The 15,721-nt window shown below is 57.2% G+C and overlaps 1 protein-coding gene across 6 annotated transcripts in view; it reads left to right on the top strand.

Moving 5' to 3' along the window:
* Positions 1 to 2,004: 2,004 nt before the first annotated feature.
* The window catches only part of TCF7 (transcription factor 7), a 35,748-nt gene continuing 22,031 nt past the window's right edge, over positions 2,005 to 15,721 (top strand). For 2 of the 6 annotated variants that reach the window (XM_087429802.1, XM_087429805.1), the window contains exons 1-3: positions 2,009 to 3,055; positions 3,225 to 3,291; positions 3,798 to 3,922. In XM_087429802.1, the coding sequence (XP_087285928.1) occupies positions 2,606 to 3,055; positions 3,225 to 3,291; positions 3,798 to 3,922 (642 nt within the window). In that variant the 5' untranslated portion in view covers positions 2,009 to 2,605. Of the gene's footprint in view, positions 3,056 to 3,224; positions 3,292 to 3,797; positions 3,923 to 15,721 lie in introns of all 6 variants that reach the window. The other 4 variants (XM_087429803.1, XM_087429808.1, XM_087429804.1 and 1 more) reach the window with 3 other exon arrangements.

The raw sequence follows: 15,721 nt of genomic DNA, 5'->3' as shown, positions 1-15,721 counted from the left end.
ATGGAATCAGTGCTGACCAGACAAGGGGCTGCTGCAGGGCGCACCTGACTTTTGGGGATAAGCCTGAGCTCCTTTTCCTCCCTATCTCTCCAAGCCCTATAGAGCCTTCCAGGCCCAGATGAAGTCCGCCTCCTCCAGGAAGCCAACCTGATCACTCCAGCCACATTGATCTCACCATATCTGAGCTCCTTCTGCCCATGGTCTGTATAGACTAATCCAGCAACAAACTCAGCTCTAATAATTCCTCAGCTTCTCAAGCAGCCAATGCCTCCTGGAAAGCAGGACCCCCTCCACTCCCCCTCTCCTCTCCACGGCCTGAGCCCAGAGTTATGTACACAGTAGTGCTCCCTCAGTAGGCCTTCAGGCTGATCTCAGTATGGCTGTGGATGTCTGTGACTCAGCTGGTCTCTCCCTTCCTTACCCCTCCTCACACTCTCATTCTCCTTACTCACCTGCCCCCTCCCCTGGTTCCACCCAGCAGAGCAAGAGGTTGGAGCCGGGACCCCATAGGGCAGTGGTCCCCAGACTTAGGGATTCACAGCCCTATAAAAAGTCCAGAGAAATTTGGAACAGAGAGTGGCCAAGTTTTTCTTTGCCAAATAAGGACGTTAAAAAAAATGAATTCTTACCATCAATTTAGTAAAGAAAGGCTGTTTTCACACCAATAAAGCAGAAAGTTCATAATCTCTGATTAAAGGCTAATACTTTAAGCTGAAAAAAATTTAGCCTTATTGAGAAAAACAAACTACCTCACCATTGCCCTGACTTCTCTCCTTTCTCCATGGATTGGAGAAAACTTCAACACCTACTGGCCTGTGTGCCCTAGGACCTGATGGATCTGGGGACCTTTGTCCTGGAGGAGGCTCCTGTTAAGCTGGCTGTCACCCTCAAATGCAGGAGGACCCCCAAAGCCTTTGGGTTGGGCAGATCCGTATTCCCATTCAGCTTTCCCAGAGGAGGCTCATGTCAAAGACAGACTGGACAACCTCAGGGGCTGAGATGGGGGAGGCCGTGGGCCCCTCCTCCTGTACCTTCTTGCCTCGCCTCCACTCCCGACTGGGTTGCATCGGGCAGGAGCCGCCCCCTTCTCCCCCACAGGGGACGAGGTGAGACTGGGCAGCAAGCTCACGCTCAGGAAAGGAGACTGGGGAGACCTAATGGGCAAGGTCTTCCCCACATCTCCATCGCCAAACTGAGCACTAGTGCAGACCCCACCCCCCAGCCCCTGGAAGGGAGGAAAAGTGGGCACTCCAACCCTGAGGGGGCAGGGCCGAGGCGTCCCGCTGGGCCGGCGCAGATAGGATCTGAATGCGGAGACAGACGGCCCTGGCTCTTTGATCCGCAGCCAGCCAGGCTGGGCCTGGCCCCAGAGGGGCGGCGTGGCCTTCTTCCGCCCAGCTTTGCGCCGCTGCCAGGGGTCCTGTGGGGCTCCGAGCGGGAAAGGCGTCCGAGACACCCTCCCTTCCCAAACATCCTCTGGCTCCATTGCTCCCGGGAGAGGTAGGAACGTCTACACGGAATCCAGCACAGAACCCTGCTGAGGGCTGCGGCTTACTGCACTGCCATCCAAAAGGACCAGTGTCTTTCCTAGATGCCGTGGCTGAGCCGAGGCTAAGCGTGCTGTGGAGGCCCGCGTGGACCTGACCCCTGGTGCCTTGTAGGTGCGGAGGAAGCTGGCGCCTGGTGGCGCGCTCCTCCTATAGCCCCTGCAGCCTGGATCTTGCGAGGGCCCGCCCGCGCCAGGCTCGGAGTCAATGGGCTCCGCGGGAACGCGACTTCCCGGGTTGAGTTGCTTCGGACAACCGAGCCCTCGTCAGAATTCCACGGCCCACGTGTCTGCCCAAAGCCTCGCATCCCCGGGCCGCAGGTTCCAGGCGCGGAACTGAGTTGCGAGAGTCCGGGGCGGGGGTGGGGGTGGGGGCGGCTGGAGGATGGGCACGGGGGAGGCGGGATACTTCCTCCTTATCCTCTTGACTGTGTTCGCGCCTCGGAGCTGCCACACGGCTGAGGGGCCCGTCACAGATGTGTGCTGTATGAGCCCCGCATGCGACAGGCGCTCAATAAATGTGCGAGGGGTATAGGCTTGTGGTTGCGCTGTGTGCGGGCGACCTGGAAGAAGGTCCTAGATTGTCATATGGCTGGAGGATGCGGCAGAGAATTGGGCTTCTAACCCTCCCGGCTCGGGGTTCGAGCACAGCCTCGAGAAGCCCCCAAGCTCTAGGAAGCCCCCAGGTCCAAGCGCCCAGGACGTACTGGGCCCGGGGCACAGACGCAGTTCACACCTTGGCTCCCGTTTCCCCACAGGCCTGGGGACCCGCGCCCTCGGCAGCTGGGGGAGAAACCTGGGCGCGGAGCGGGAATCAACAAGGTGGCCAGCAAGCGGGGTCTGGAGTTTCTTTTAAAAAGAGTCCCCGCATTTCAGGAGAAGGGTGACGCTTTTCAGGATCGTCTGACGCCTCGCTCGGGTTACGCCCGGGAGAGCGAGCCCTTTAAGACTGTGCCCACTGGGCGCGTCCAGGCTCTCCCGGGAGCGGGGCGGGGCTGGCGCGTTGGCTCCGCCCCTCGGCCGGGTCCGCCCCCGGCGTCCCCGCCGGCGGCGCCTTTGATGTTCGGACCCGCCAGCTCCCGGAGCGGCTCAGCCTGGCGCCCGCGCCCCACGCCCGCAGCCCGCCCAGGCGGAGTCAGCCCGCGCTCCGCCCGCCACGCTCCGGGCTCGGAGGTCCGGACTCCGGGCTCGCCGCCTCCCGGGCCGGCTCCGCGCCCCGCACTCCCGCGCCCCGCGCCGCCGCGGGCGGAGCGTACCATGCCGCAGCTGGACTCGGGCGGGGGCGGCGCGGGTGGCGGCGACGACCTCGGCGCGCCCGACGAGCTGCTGGCCTTCCAGGACGAGGGCGAGGAGCAGGACGACAAGAGCCGCGACAGCGCCGCGGGCCCCGAGCGCGACCTGGCCGAGCTCAAGTCGTCGCTCGTCAATGAGTCCGAGGGCGCGGCGGGCGGCGCGGGGGTCCCGGGCGCCGGCGCCGGGCCCGGCGGCGAGGCCGAGGTCGGGGCCGAGGTGAGTGCCGGCCCGCGCCCCGCTCCGCCCCCGGCGCTCGGCTCGGCTCGCGCGGACCCGCCCCCCCTCTCGCGGCCCCCGGAGTCCCCATCCCTCAGAACCCCCATGTCCCCGGTCCCAAGCCCCCGCTTCCCCGGCCCCCCTCACGGCCCCCTGGATCTCCCCGCAGGCTCTCGGGCGGGAACACACTTCGCAGAGACTTTTCCCCGACAAACTTGCAGAGTCTCTGGAGGACGGTGAGTTTCTGCACGGCCCGGCTCCCCTCCTCCCGCCAAGGCCCCGGCCTCGCTGGGAGAGAGGGGGTGCCGCCCCCACAACTGCAGCTCCCGGAGGCGGTAAAACCAGGGGGTGGAGGGAGTGGGGGGCGGGTTTCCCGGGCGCCGCCAGGCTCGAGTCACTTCCGGTGCCCTGACCTTTATAGGAGTAAACAGACCCCCGCCATCTCCGCCTCCCCTCCTGCCCAGGTGACTGACTAATCCCCTCGTCTGGAGGAGAAAGCGGTGGCCAAGGTTCCTTGGCCCGAGGGCCGGTGGGGGTCAAGTAGGGGCCGCGCGGAGAGACGCCTGGACTCGGGGGTCCTTCGTCAAAGCTTAGCACTTTGAGGACCCCCCAGCCGGTTCCTTCTCAAGTCACCAACTTGAAGGAGACTCCTTGGCAATTCTTATTTTTCCTCTCGAGAGCAGACAGTCTTCAGCCCAAGCTGCCCGGGCTGGCGCGTCTGACCCAGCTGTGGTTTTTCCAGGCCTGAAGGCCCCGGAGTGCGCCAGCGGCATGTACAAAGACACCGTCTACTCCGCCTTCAATCTGCTCATGCACTACCCACCCCCCTCCGGAGCAGGGCAGCACCCCCAGCCGCAGCCCCCGCTGGTAAGTGGCCCCGGCAGCCCAGCCTGCCTTGTGCCTGCTGCCTCCCTGACCACCGGGTATGTGAGGCATGGGCAAGAAGTGACTTTTGCCTACAACAAAATAGACACATGAGAACTCTGTTCTGGTCTCTTTTCCCATACACACCCAGCGGGATCTGAACCAGAAGGAGAACTTTGCAGAAGGAAGGAGGGACTGCTCTGGGCACCCCTCTTCCCTCTAGCTGTTGGCTTTTGTCTTCCCATCTTGCTCGCAAGCAGGTGCAGGCCCTGGCCTGGTGCTAGGTGATGCTGGGGTGGAGTCTTCTCAGAGAACTTTTGAGCTGAGACCACCCCCCACTCTTTCTGAGGGTGGTGTTCGGAGTGTGGTCTGAGCTGTGAGCTTTGCAGTAGGCCTTCTCCCACGAGCTTCCATGCTTGGAGGAATGGGCAGAAAAGCTGTTCTGTTTCAGATCTTCTATTTGTACAGGAGAAACATGCTCTACTCACGCTATTCTTATTGGCATGAGTGCCCCCTTGCCAGAGAAAGACCCTGAACACCATGTGTGGAAAGTGGGTTTTTATAAAGCTGGCTTGGTCTCAAATGCACCAGGAAGGGTTTACAGAGGTGTTTCAAATCAGTAGTGCTGATAAAGGGCCTGTTTAATGAGTTTGCAAATACGCAGGAGGAGTACTGGGTTTAAGTACCCAGTGCTTTGAAAAGATTTCATGATCTTTACAAACCATGCTTTTCTGCCCATTGGTGAAGATGACCTAAAGTGTGAAGAACCTATTCTGAGTGCTTTGGGGCAGTAAAGCTACACTTTTAAAAAAATCAGACTAGTATTTCAGGTTGTCCTCAGTTGGCTCAAGTCAGGGGTGAGGTCAGAGCTCCTACAGTACATGAAAGGTTTGGGGGACTCTGATGGGCAGCTGTTGGGTGCATATGTGGGCCCAGTGTAGGTGGGAGGCTCATGTGGCTAGTGGTGGGGGTCACCCAGAGGAAGGAGGGTGACTGCTGGGCTATTTAAGATCGGGAGTGAGGAGGGTTGTTTCTGAGAGCTGTTGCATGCTGAAGCTGGTAGGAGATGAGAACACAGGTTGAGGCTTCGTTCCAGAAAACTGTCTAACGAACGGTAGATAGTTGACTCAAGAAATGAGCTCCTTGCGCTTTGGACCCCAATTTCCTCATCTGTAAAATGAGCATGTTGGTTGAGTGGTCTGTCGGTTTGACTCTCTGCTCTGAGGTGGCTCCGTCCATGAGGTGTTTGCTTCCTTCCAAGTCTGTGGGGAGGGGCTTGCCCTCTGACCCTGCCAGTGATGCAGCAGTCTCCCCAGAGGCCTCCGCCCTGCATAAGCAGATGCTTAACAAGGATGCTTTTTGGGCCTCCTATAAGGTGTACACCCTTAGATTTTGGGCCAAGTTGACATAACCCACCACTGCCAAACCACCAGCAGGTGAGTTGCTTGCACGGGAGCTGGGGTCACTGTGATAACCATGACTAGACAGAGGCCTAGCACCCAAGACGGTCCTAGGAGGGCAGGCTCCCCTCCAGCTTCTTGTGATTCCACAGCGGGGTCAGGGAAAAGGCAGTGTTGCTGAGTTCTTTTCATGGGGTGGGCAAGTGGTGGGAGAGTGCCCGGAGAGGGAGGGCCTCGTTCTCTGTAAGGGTGTGGTGATGGGACCATTTGGTGTCCTTTAGCTCACGCCGGTCAGAGAGTAGGTGGACGGATGGCCGACTCCGGTCGGCCATGGTCAGAGTTGAGAGGAGTGGGAGCCGGGGCAGGCACACCACCACTTCCCTGGCGGGGGTCATTTATTTTTTTCAACTTTGGGATCTTTCTCAAGCTACAGAAGATGCATTTCTGTGTGTCACACCCTCTCCTATAGGGGCAAATCCTCTTATCTTCCTCCCTACCCAGCTGCACCCTCCCACTGCTTCTGGGAACACAGAAGGAGGAAGATGGCTCTGGCACTGACTTTCTGTGCCCTGGCACCAGCTGCTCCACGGGGCTGGGGATGAGGACAGAGGAAAGGGCCTAAGTTGGGGTGACGCTGGGTGAGGAAGATGTCCATGAATGCAGGAGAGCCTCTTTTAAGCAAAGCTGATAGTTAACAAACGAATAGCAAGTAAGAGCAATTGGCTTGTGCTACCGGAAGAGTTGTGTGGACATTTAAAATGTGGTTGGCTTTTAAAAAGCAAAATTGATTGAGCCCATGTTTGGGAGCACATTTATCATGTGATTCAAGGTTCCTGTGTCTGGAATCAGAAGTGGGTCGGGAGCCCCTTGCAGGGGCTCTGAGGAGAAACTGCCTTTGGAGATTTTTTCCAAAGCTGTGCTTTCCTGAGCCCGTATTCAGGGGACAGAGGACACGCTGCCCAGCCCTGCCCATGGGCCTTAGAACTGGGACCCCCTCGCCGTTTGCCCAGCCCTCTCTGAGAGAATCCAGTTGGTTAGCAGTTGTGCTGAGGAGCTCACGGCCAATCACTTGGCCTCCCAGACAGGGAAAACCCATGCCAGGGACCTCCTCTGCCCATGTGTGGGTGGAATGCCCATGTGGCTACCGTGTTGGATACCTTAGAGCAGGCAGACTCGAACCTTGCCAGGAGCAATGGGCTGAATGACCATCTCACAGCCAACTGCCAGGGGGCAGAGGAAGATTTTTTTCCAAAAAGGTTGCTTCTTTTTGTACTTGGCTTCTGGTAAACTCTTTTGGGAAGGGGGAATTAGGTCAAAGCTTACTTCACGGCTGATGTTTGTCAGGCATCTAATGTAGGCTTGCAGACACTTAGCAGCCTAGGTGAGTAGCCACTGCTTGTTTTTGTTTTGTTTTGTTTTGTTTTCTTTGTTCTGCTCTGAAATTGGGAGGGCGAGTGGGAGGGCCAGTGAGCTGGTCTTGGGCCAGACTTTGAGGGGATTCTGGGATGAGTAAGGCATTGCTCCTTAGGGAAACTCAGGCTCTTGGATGTGCGGGACTGACAGTCTAGCACAAATCCTCATCTCAGAAGGGACGTGCAGCTGTGTCACTCCTGTGGTCCCTTCTGTGGGCTCCACTGGGAGCCTGTAGCCTAGAAGGCTGCTTAGCCTTTTGCCATTTAGATAAAATGTCCAGAATAGGCAAATCTGTAGTGACAGAAAGTAGATGAGTGGTTGCCAGGGGCAGAGGGAAGAGGGGAATGGGGAGGGACTGCAATGGGTATGGGGGTTTTTTGGGGGCTGATGAGTATATTCTGGAATTAGATAGTGGGGGCGGTTGTACAACCTTTTGAATATATAAAAGCCATTGAATTGTACACTTTAAAACGGTGAATTTTATGGTATGTGAATTACATCTCAATCCCCCAAAAAATCTGAGCCTTTTGGCTCTTGCAGGGCCTCAGGGCTGTTTGCCTGTGCCTGCCCTCCACAGCTGCCCTGGTGCCTGGGCGTACCCCAAGCCAAGGGGTCAGGTGTCAGCTCCAGTGTGGAGCAGCCCAGTTGAGGCAGTGGACTCACACCTGGGCTCCTGGCCATCGGGCTTCTGTTCCCTGACTCCAAGGTCTGAGATCCAGGTGAGGGTTATGCGAATGAGCCCTGGAGGAGCAGGAGGTGAGGCTATGAGCAGGACGTGAGCAGAGGAAGGAAGTGCTGCTGACACACGGCCAGCCTGTCTGGGGAAGCTCTGCGGAGATGCACCCACCTAGCCCTCCACACCCGTCAGAGAGAGAGCAGCAGGGCCTTGCTAGGGGGGCAGTTAGTGATGTTGATCACCAGCACTGGTTGGAGGGAAGCTTGTTAGGAGGGAGTCTGGCACAGGCTGGGCACCAGGTTTTGTGCACTAGATGGACCAGAACCAGCCTCTGCCTCTGGGAGTGCCTGGCTGAGTAGAGACAGATGCATAGACCCGAACCAGGCCCTGGCTGGAGGAGTGCTGTCACAAAAGGCCCTGCTGGGGGCATCTTGGGCAGAGCTGACCCCTGCCTGGGCTGTGGCGGAGGGTCCGCTGAGCAGCTTCCTGAAGGTGCCGAGTTGTCTGACAGATGAAGACAGAGGGGACTGGCAGGCACCTTGGCTCCCCCCGAGACATCCCAAATCTTCCACTTCTCCACTTCAGTAGCCACCCCCAAGCCCAAGCCATCGCCATCCCTCACTCAGATGGCAGTAAAAGCCTCCTCCGGGGTCCTTCTGCCCCGACCTTGGCCCCCACCCTAACCCCCAATCCAGGCTCCACAGAGCAGCCAAACATAAGTCAGATCCCGTCTCTTGGCTGATTAACCCTGCAATGGCTTCCCATTGCTCCTGGAGTAAAGTCAGAACCACTTACCACAGCCTGAGTGCCTGGGTGGCCGGCCCCTGCTGCCACCCCTCCTCGTCTGCACCGTACTTTTCTTCTCTCCCCAAATAGCAGCTGACTCAGTGTCCTGATATGTTTTACAACCATCGGGTTCTTTCCCACCCTAGGACTTTTGCACTTGTTCCCTCGGCTTGGAGTTCTCTTCTCCAGCTCTTCACATAGCTGCCACCTTCTTATTCCTCATTCCAGGCTTCATTCAAATGTCACCTCCTGTGAGAGACCTCTGACCCTTCATCATCCCCTTAGGCCTCTGCTGCCTTGCCTGCCCTGGCAGGTCTGCAGGCCAAGGTGGTTGGCACTGGTTTATGAGGGAGTTGCCATGCTTGGACCAAAGACAGCCCATCTGTCAGAAGTGTCTCTGAGCCTGAGTTTCCACACGATGGGAGTGGGGAGCCCTCCTCCCAGAGTTGGAGTGAGAACTGGAGGCAGTAGTGCCAGGGAGGTGCTGGCATGGTCTGGGCTCCGGGAGTGGGTGTTTGGCGATAATTGATCCCTTCTCCTTTGTTGTCATGGCTCCTCTGGGGCCACTGGTGGCTCAGTGGTAGGCCCCACATGAATTCCCATCTGGAGGGCAATATCTCCATTTTCGGCCGCAGGGCTCTGGAGATCTGAACCTGGGAGCGGGACTCAGGTGTACAGGCCCCCTCCTCGATGGCCTACCTTACCCAGGGACTCTTGGGAGGGTGAGTGCTCTTCCTGGGGCCAGGATGAGGGCCATAGCCACTCACTCCATCCTGAGAATCCTCCCCCACCACCCCAAAGATTTATCTGAAAGGGGTCCCCCTTCCCTAGCCATATAGAAGGTGTTAGGGGCTTAAGCTATTTGGTAAGAAAAAGAGGGAAAAGACCCACGTGGTTATTAGCCTCCAAACCACTCTCAGACCTTTTCTCACATGGTCATCCCTGCATCCACCCCCCGTTCTTGCCCCGGTGCTTCCCCTGGTTTGGGGGTGCGTGTCTGCAGGCCTCAGACAATGCCCATGTCAGATTTTTGTATGTTTCTTGTTTGTTTATCCCTTAGGTCGCTTGCAGTTTGCTCACAGGGAACAATGCTCTGAACAAATCACTCCTAGTATCCATTTTGATTATTTCCCTGGAGCATATGTCCAAAGAGAATTCTAGGGTGAAGAGGTAGGGAGAATCCTGGCATTCTGCTTCCCTGCGGCCCCAGTTCGCTGTGGTTCCTTGCAGAGAGCAAGCAAGGCCAACGTGGAGTTGCCTCTTTTTGTTGTTCATATAATAGGTTCATGGTGGGCACTGGGACTTATAAGTTATTTGGACTTGTGTTCTTTCCTGACTTGGAAGGCTGTGTGGTCCTGGCTGCAGTATTTGGGAAGTCTGCACTGCTGCTCCCAGGATGGGACTGGGCTTTCAGGGTGCCTCCTGGATGGCTTTCAGGGCCAGGAAGGCACTGTGAAAGAAGCCTATTCTGCAGACCCCTGCCCCATCTTGACCCCAGGGACTGCAATTTTAGGGGACAGCAAGGTGGAAGGGCTGACGGGGAGCCCTGGGTTGGCCACCAGGACCCAGATATTCTTCCCCCAGCCCTACCAGGGTTTCACTGAGCCAGCTTCCACAGCCAGCAAATGGGGATATTCATACCAGCTCTGCCCACCTCCCCAGGTGCCCTGAGAGTCAGGTGTAAGTAGGGTTGAAGGTGGGGAGGGCTTGTGGTCCCCTCCTGAGGCTGCCAGCGGCCCATGGTCTCCTGAGACCACACCCCACCTGCAGGAAGGGAGGTTTAGCTGAGCTGTAAGAATGGGTTCCAGGGGCACTGCTTTCTAGTCGCATAACTGCTGAGGTCAGGTTGGATCAGGGTGGGCACAGAGCCACATGGAGGGGCAAAGGGAGCCACAGCCTCCCTCTGAGCCTCCTTGGGCAGCTGCGGTCCCGAAGCCATACAGTCACACTCCCTCGTACCTTGTGACTGGCTGCTTCCTGCCACTGTGTACAAACAAGACTCCGTTGGAGGAAACAGGTGTTTTATCAGGTCACAGGGGCTCCCCCTCCCCCAACAGTACAGTGCACAGATGCTCGGATAACAACCCTCCTTTTGCAGGTGGGGACAGTAAGGCCAGGTCAGGGAAGGGACTTGTCCAAGGCCCCTTAGAGGAGTGGAAAGGGAAGGCATTGAGTCTGGAAGAGCCACTCTCAAATACCACGTCTGCCACTCCTTGGCTGAGTGGCCCTGGGTAAGTACTTAACCCGTCTAGGCCTTAGTTTCCTCATCTGAAAACAAGGACAATGAGGATTGCTACCTCCTTGGGTTACTGTGGAATGGAATGAGATAAGAGTATGTGAAGTCCCTGGTACATAGTAGGTGCGTCACAAGTGGAAGCCACTGTGGGAGGGATTGTTAACACTGGGTGTGAAGGGCCCTCGTAAAGGATGCCGTGCCAAGTAGGTGGAGTACTCCTGAAGCTGAGGCTGGAGTGGGGCCCGTGACGCTCTCCCTTCCTCAGCTCAGCAGCCAGCTCCCCTGGGGCAGCACAAAGAGTACACCTGTCTGGCCCACCTGGCCCTTGGGCCCTCAGCTGGTGGGCAGCATAGTGCCTGCTGTATCTAGAATCCTGGGTCTAGATCCCTACTGGCATTTACTGAGCCTCCCTCTACCCCGTATACTTGCCCTTGGCTCAGCACAGAGACGACGGCTGCCTCTGCCCTCCTAGAGCTCAGTCCTGGCAGGGCAAGGGGTCCTTTGAGTCCTGGGGGCTCAGAGTCAACTTTGAGGTTCTGCCCAAGTTGGATAAACGGCACTGAGGAGGGAGAGAGGCCAGTTGGGGCAGCCAGGAATGCTTCCTGAGAGAGGAGGGTTCCAGCTGGCCCAGAACCTGTGCAGGTGAGAGTGGGAGAATGCTCTAGGTCGAGGGGACAGCTTGAGCAGAGGAGGAGAGGTAGAAATTAGTATGTTCTTGATCATTGGAAGGGTGGCCTGAAGCCCGAGGTCTGTGAGGGGCGTGAGGTGAAGCTGGAGAAGGGCCACCACTGAGGGCCCGGCATGTGACCTTGATGTCCAGGCAGCGCTGGTTCCAGAGCCTGGGAGTGGCTGGTGGGCACATGCAGTGTGTTGGCAGTACGAAGGGCAGGGGGGTGCCCACCGGCAGATGGTTTGAGTTGGACATGGAGGGCGAGGGAGGCAGAGCCAGCAACTGGGGCAGGGTGGACGCTGTGAGGCACAGGGGTGATTAGAGGAGTGCGAGCAGGGCCAACAGAGAGAGTGGGCTTTGGTCAGGGAGACCCGAGCATGGTGGCACATGCAAGGCCAGAGTGCCTCAGAGGTGGAGGTTTCCATATTTGTGTTATTTCATTGACTCTCAGTCTCTCGCCGGGGTCATGAGTCCAGGTCTTGGCCCCCTGTTTACTGAGGGGAACTGAACCCCAGAGGCCCGTTGGTGATTCAGCCAGGGTGTGGAGAGCACCTCTCACCAGCGCTGTCTCCAGCAGGACTCCAAGGCCCCAGGAGTCTGGGGAGGGTCTCTGAGAACCCAGGATACTGTTAGCTTCTTCCTTCAGGCAGTTTGCTGCCTCAGCTCGCAGACCTATGATGCTTGGGGTTTGGACCTGGGTGTCGCCTCCCTCCCTTAAAAGGGTGTGGCCCTCATCAGCCTTGGCATGCGTAGTCTCCGAGCTGCAGCCCTGGTGGGTTTGTCCTGGTCAGAGGGTTTGGCCTCTTCTGGTCCTGCTGGAACACTGGGCTCCCCTTGGTTCAGTCCCCTGGTAGGTGGAGGGACTGTCCCTTGCTGGATAGGGGCCCCAGCCTGGGGTGGGGCCAAGATGGGTGTGAGTCTGGCCCTCTCCTGTGGGTGGCTGCCCATGTAGCCTGTCCCACACATGGAGACGGCCTGCCTGGGCTGTGCCAGCAGACACAGCTTTAGAGCCCAGAGGGAGACTGGTGACACACAGCCTTCATACCTCAGCTAACTCCACAGCCAGAGCTCCCTGGAGATCAGAGGAAGCAGACACTCTGCCAAATAAGCTTCCCCCTACCCCACCACCCCTCCCATTAAAACAACCAACTTCTTTCTCTCCAAGGGCAGGAACACACTATCTGTTTCCAAATGACAAGCATGCGACTAAGGCTGAAGGCATGGATGGGCAGAATGTGGCCCCAAGGAACAGTGGGCTTTGGGGGTTTGCATGGTTAGGGCTGCCCCACCCCACAATGTCTGGGCTGTTCTAACCAGGGATGGCAAGTTGCCCCCTCCCAGAAAGCCCAGTTTGCCTATGAGGGCAGGGGGCTGTGATAGGGAAGGAAACCAGGGGACCAGGGCCACTCTTCCCCTAGCTGTGTGATCTCGAGCAAATAGGTTAATCTCTCTAGGTCTCAATGGGGCTGGGGACCCCTGGCCATGGAGGATTTCTGAGATTCAGGTAAGTGTTGGCTGGAGAGGCCTGTTGCTCGAGTGGGCCTCAGGTGGGGCTTGCGGGGCATTGCAAGGACTGCTCCAGGGCTGGCCTCCCCATCAGGCAAGAAGAGATTGTGGGGAGGGAGGGACAGGTGATGGGAGTCCAGGCTGAGGGTATTCTGACTAACTCTGACCTGGCTCTGGTGGCAGCAGGCCCAGCCTCCCAGTCTGCTGGGCTTCCATCTGAAACGCATTACCGATGCTTTGTAAACTCCACATCATTTGGCCACATGAAAGCCTGGGATCTAAATTTAGAGACTCCCAGAGGACGCCCCGCATTGGCGGGGCTCAGCTGACCTCTGCACGCACACCCACCACCAGGCCACCTCCCTTGCCAGGGAGCCCCGACTGGCAGGGCCACACCTTCCCACTCTGCCAGTGTAGGCAGCCACTGCCTGGGGCCACTTTATCTGGGCATAGATCTCATCCAGCTGGTCAAAGCTTCAGGCCTCAAGGCCTTACCCAGGGCAGAGTGTCTGGAAGGGCCAGGAGGAGGCAGCTTGATGGACCCAGGACCCCATCCCCAGCCCCGTACATGCCTCAAACGTCTGTGGGAAGCCAGTGGAACCATCTTACAGATGAGGACACTGGGGCCCTGTGGAGAAGGAGCACAGGAAGAGGGAGCTGGCCACTGTCAGATGGTGGACATGAGGGCCACTGGTTGATGTGCTGGTGTGAGCAGGGTGGGGGCCTGCCTGGGACTCCTTGGTGTTGGTGGAGAGCCTGCCCCAGCAGAAGGCAGGGTGGTTGTGGGGCTCCAGGCTGCTAGGGTTGACTCTTTGCCCTGCTTTCTGTGGGTTCCCTCTCCCTATGCTCTCTCTGACCAACAGCAAACCGCTCTTTTCCCTAAAAATAAACATGCTTATGGGATTGGGGGAAGCTTTGTAGCTATCAAAGGAAATAATAGGGTGTTTAAGAAAATTACATTGCGTTTTAAATAACCAGCATGAAAGTCATTAAGTTTGAAGTTTCATTCAAATCAGATGGCTCTGTGGCTGGCCTGGTGGCCAGGCAGGCAGAGGGTGGGTGGGCCCTTGGGGACGCTGAGAGGCAGCCTGTGGAGAGCTCTGTGGCAGCAGCAGTGAGGGCTCTGCTGTATAGTGCTGGAGTCCAGGCGGGGCGGCCCTGAGTGTGCGCCCGGCTGCTGTAGCCACCCCAGAGCTTGCTGGCAGGCTTTGAAGCAGTGTGCAGCCCGGGAGCCGCCCAGCTGTGGTGGGCAACCCCATGGGTTGGGCAGGGGGTGGCTGACCACAGTCCACAGGGTGTGGGGACAGATGAAGCTGGGATTGCCAAGGCCACAAGGCTTGATGGCGGTGTTCAGATGGGGGTTTCAGGAATAATGGTTTGGATCAAAAAGGGCTGGAGAGAATCTCCCGGGCCAGGGCCACATCTGTCCTCTTCACTGCTCGAATCTGAGTGCCCAGTACAGAGCATGACACACAGTAGGTGCTCAGTAAACAGTTGTGGAAAGAACAACAACAGCCACCACAATAGCACATGTGTCAAGAACTTCCCCAGGCCAGTCCTGTGCCAGGGGCTTTTTAATCCCAATATCAAGATCCTTACAAGAAGCCAAGAAAGTAGATACTAGTATTGCTCTCATTTTACAGGGAAACTAAGGCTCAGAGAGGTTAAGAATGTGCTAGTACCTGGCAGAGTCAGGACTTGGACTCGGGTCTCTTTCACCCCAGAGCCCATGCTCCTTGCTGCTCTGCTTCTTTGCTCTTGAATATAAGGAGGTGGGAGCATCGCAGGCCTCGAAGCTGAGCATTACCCCCACTCCTGTTGGGTTCGTGAGCTGGATTCAGCTGGATGCTTCTGGCCCCAAGGACAGGCTTGGCCCTCACTGCCCCAGCTGGGTATGACCTCATAGCTCTGGGCTTGGGTCAGGGCTGGACCCTTTCCTCCCTGGACACCTGGCAAGGTCAGGGCTCCCAGGGCCAAAAGGTTGTGTTTCTTGGTTGGAGGCAGGAGCCCAGAGCTTCCAGAATAAATGTTACCTGGAAAAGTGTTTATAAATGACATTTAGGATTGAATCAGGTTTGGTGCATGACACAAGGACAGTTAAGAACCGTCTGTAGGTGGATTCTTTGCAACTTCTTTTTTTTTTTTTTTTTTTTTATAATTTTATTTATTTATTTTTCCCCCAAAGCCCCAGTAGATAGTTGTATGTCATAGCTGCACATCCCTCCAGTTGCTGTATGTGGGACGCGGCCTCAGCATGGCCGGAGAAGCGGCGCGTGGGTGCGCGCCCGGGATCCGAACCCGGGCCGCCAGCAGCGGAGCGCGCGCACTTAACCGCTAAGCCACGGGGCCGGCCCTCTTTGCAACTTCTAACTTTGGTCCTGGTCCTGGCTTAGCTCAGAGGTCACTGTTGGACCTTTCTGAGCCACGTGCCCTCCTCTGTGTGGTCCGGGGTTGGGCTAGAGGGTTTCCTAGGCCCTGAGTCTCTGGGAATGGCTGGACTGAGGAAGCTGAGTGCCTAGGCATGGGTGTGCCTCCCCCACACCCCCAAGGGGAAAGATGCTTGGGAACCAGGGCTGCCTGCCAGCCCCACTAGGGCATTTTGAGAGCAGTTTCTTCCTCTATTGCTGCCCTCCTCTGCCACCTGCCCCCTGGCTGTGGTCATCGAAGACCAGTTGGGAGCTCAGCAGTCTGGCCCGATAGCAATCAGGCAGCAGTCCAAAGGGAATCGAGGGCCGGCAGCCCTGGCCTGGCACAGAGGCTAGCTTTCCTGAAAAGTATTGATCTAGGGACATGTTTGTTTTTGTCTTATTTTTTTCTTTTTTTTTTTTTCTTCATTAATTTAAAAAGTATTAGCAGACACAAAAATTAACACATGTAGTCCTGACATCAACCCATGAGACATGGACATTGTACAGATGGGGAACCTGAGGCATGGTGAGACTTGCATGTTGCAAGTGCTGGAGGGGGGATTTGAACCCAGGCATCTACCTCTGTGTTCCTTGTCCTTACCACCATGCTCTCTTGCCTCTTAGGCAACATATCTATCCACTCATTTTTGAAAAAATGAGTTCTATAGCTAGAGCTGGGTCCCCTTGGCTCCCCCTGTCCCATCCTT

Source organism: Ceratotherium simum, chromosome 4, assembly GCF_057802395.1.
Source record: "Ceratotherium simum simum isolate JZ-2026a chromosome 4, ASM5780239v1, whole genome shotgun sequence".
Classification (NCBI taxonomy): domain Eukaryota; kingdom Metazoa; phylum Chordata; class Mammalia; order Perissodactyla; family Rhinocerotidae; genus Ceratotherium; species Ceratotherium simum.
Note: the sequence above shows the minus strand (reverse complement) of the source record. Positions and strands in the feature narration are given on the sequence as shown.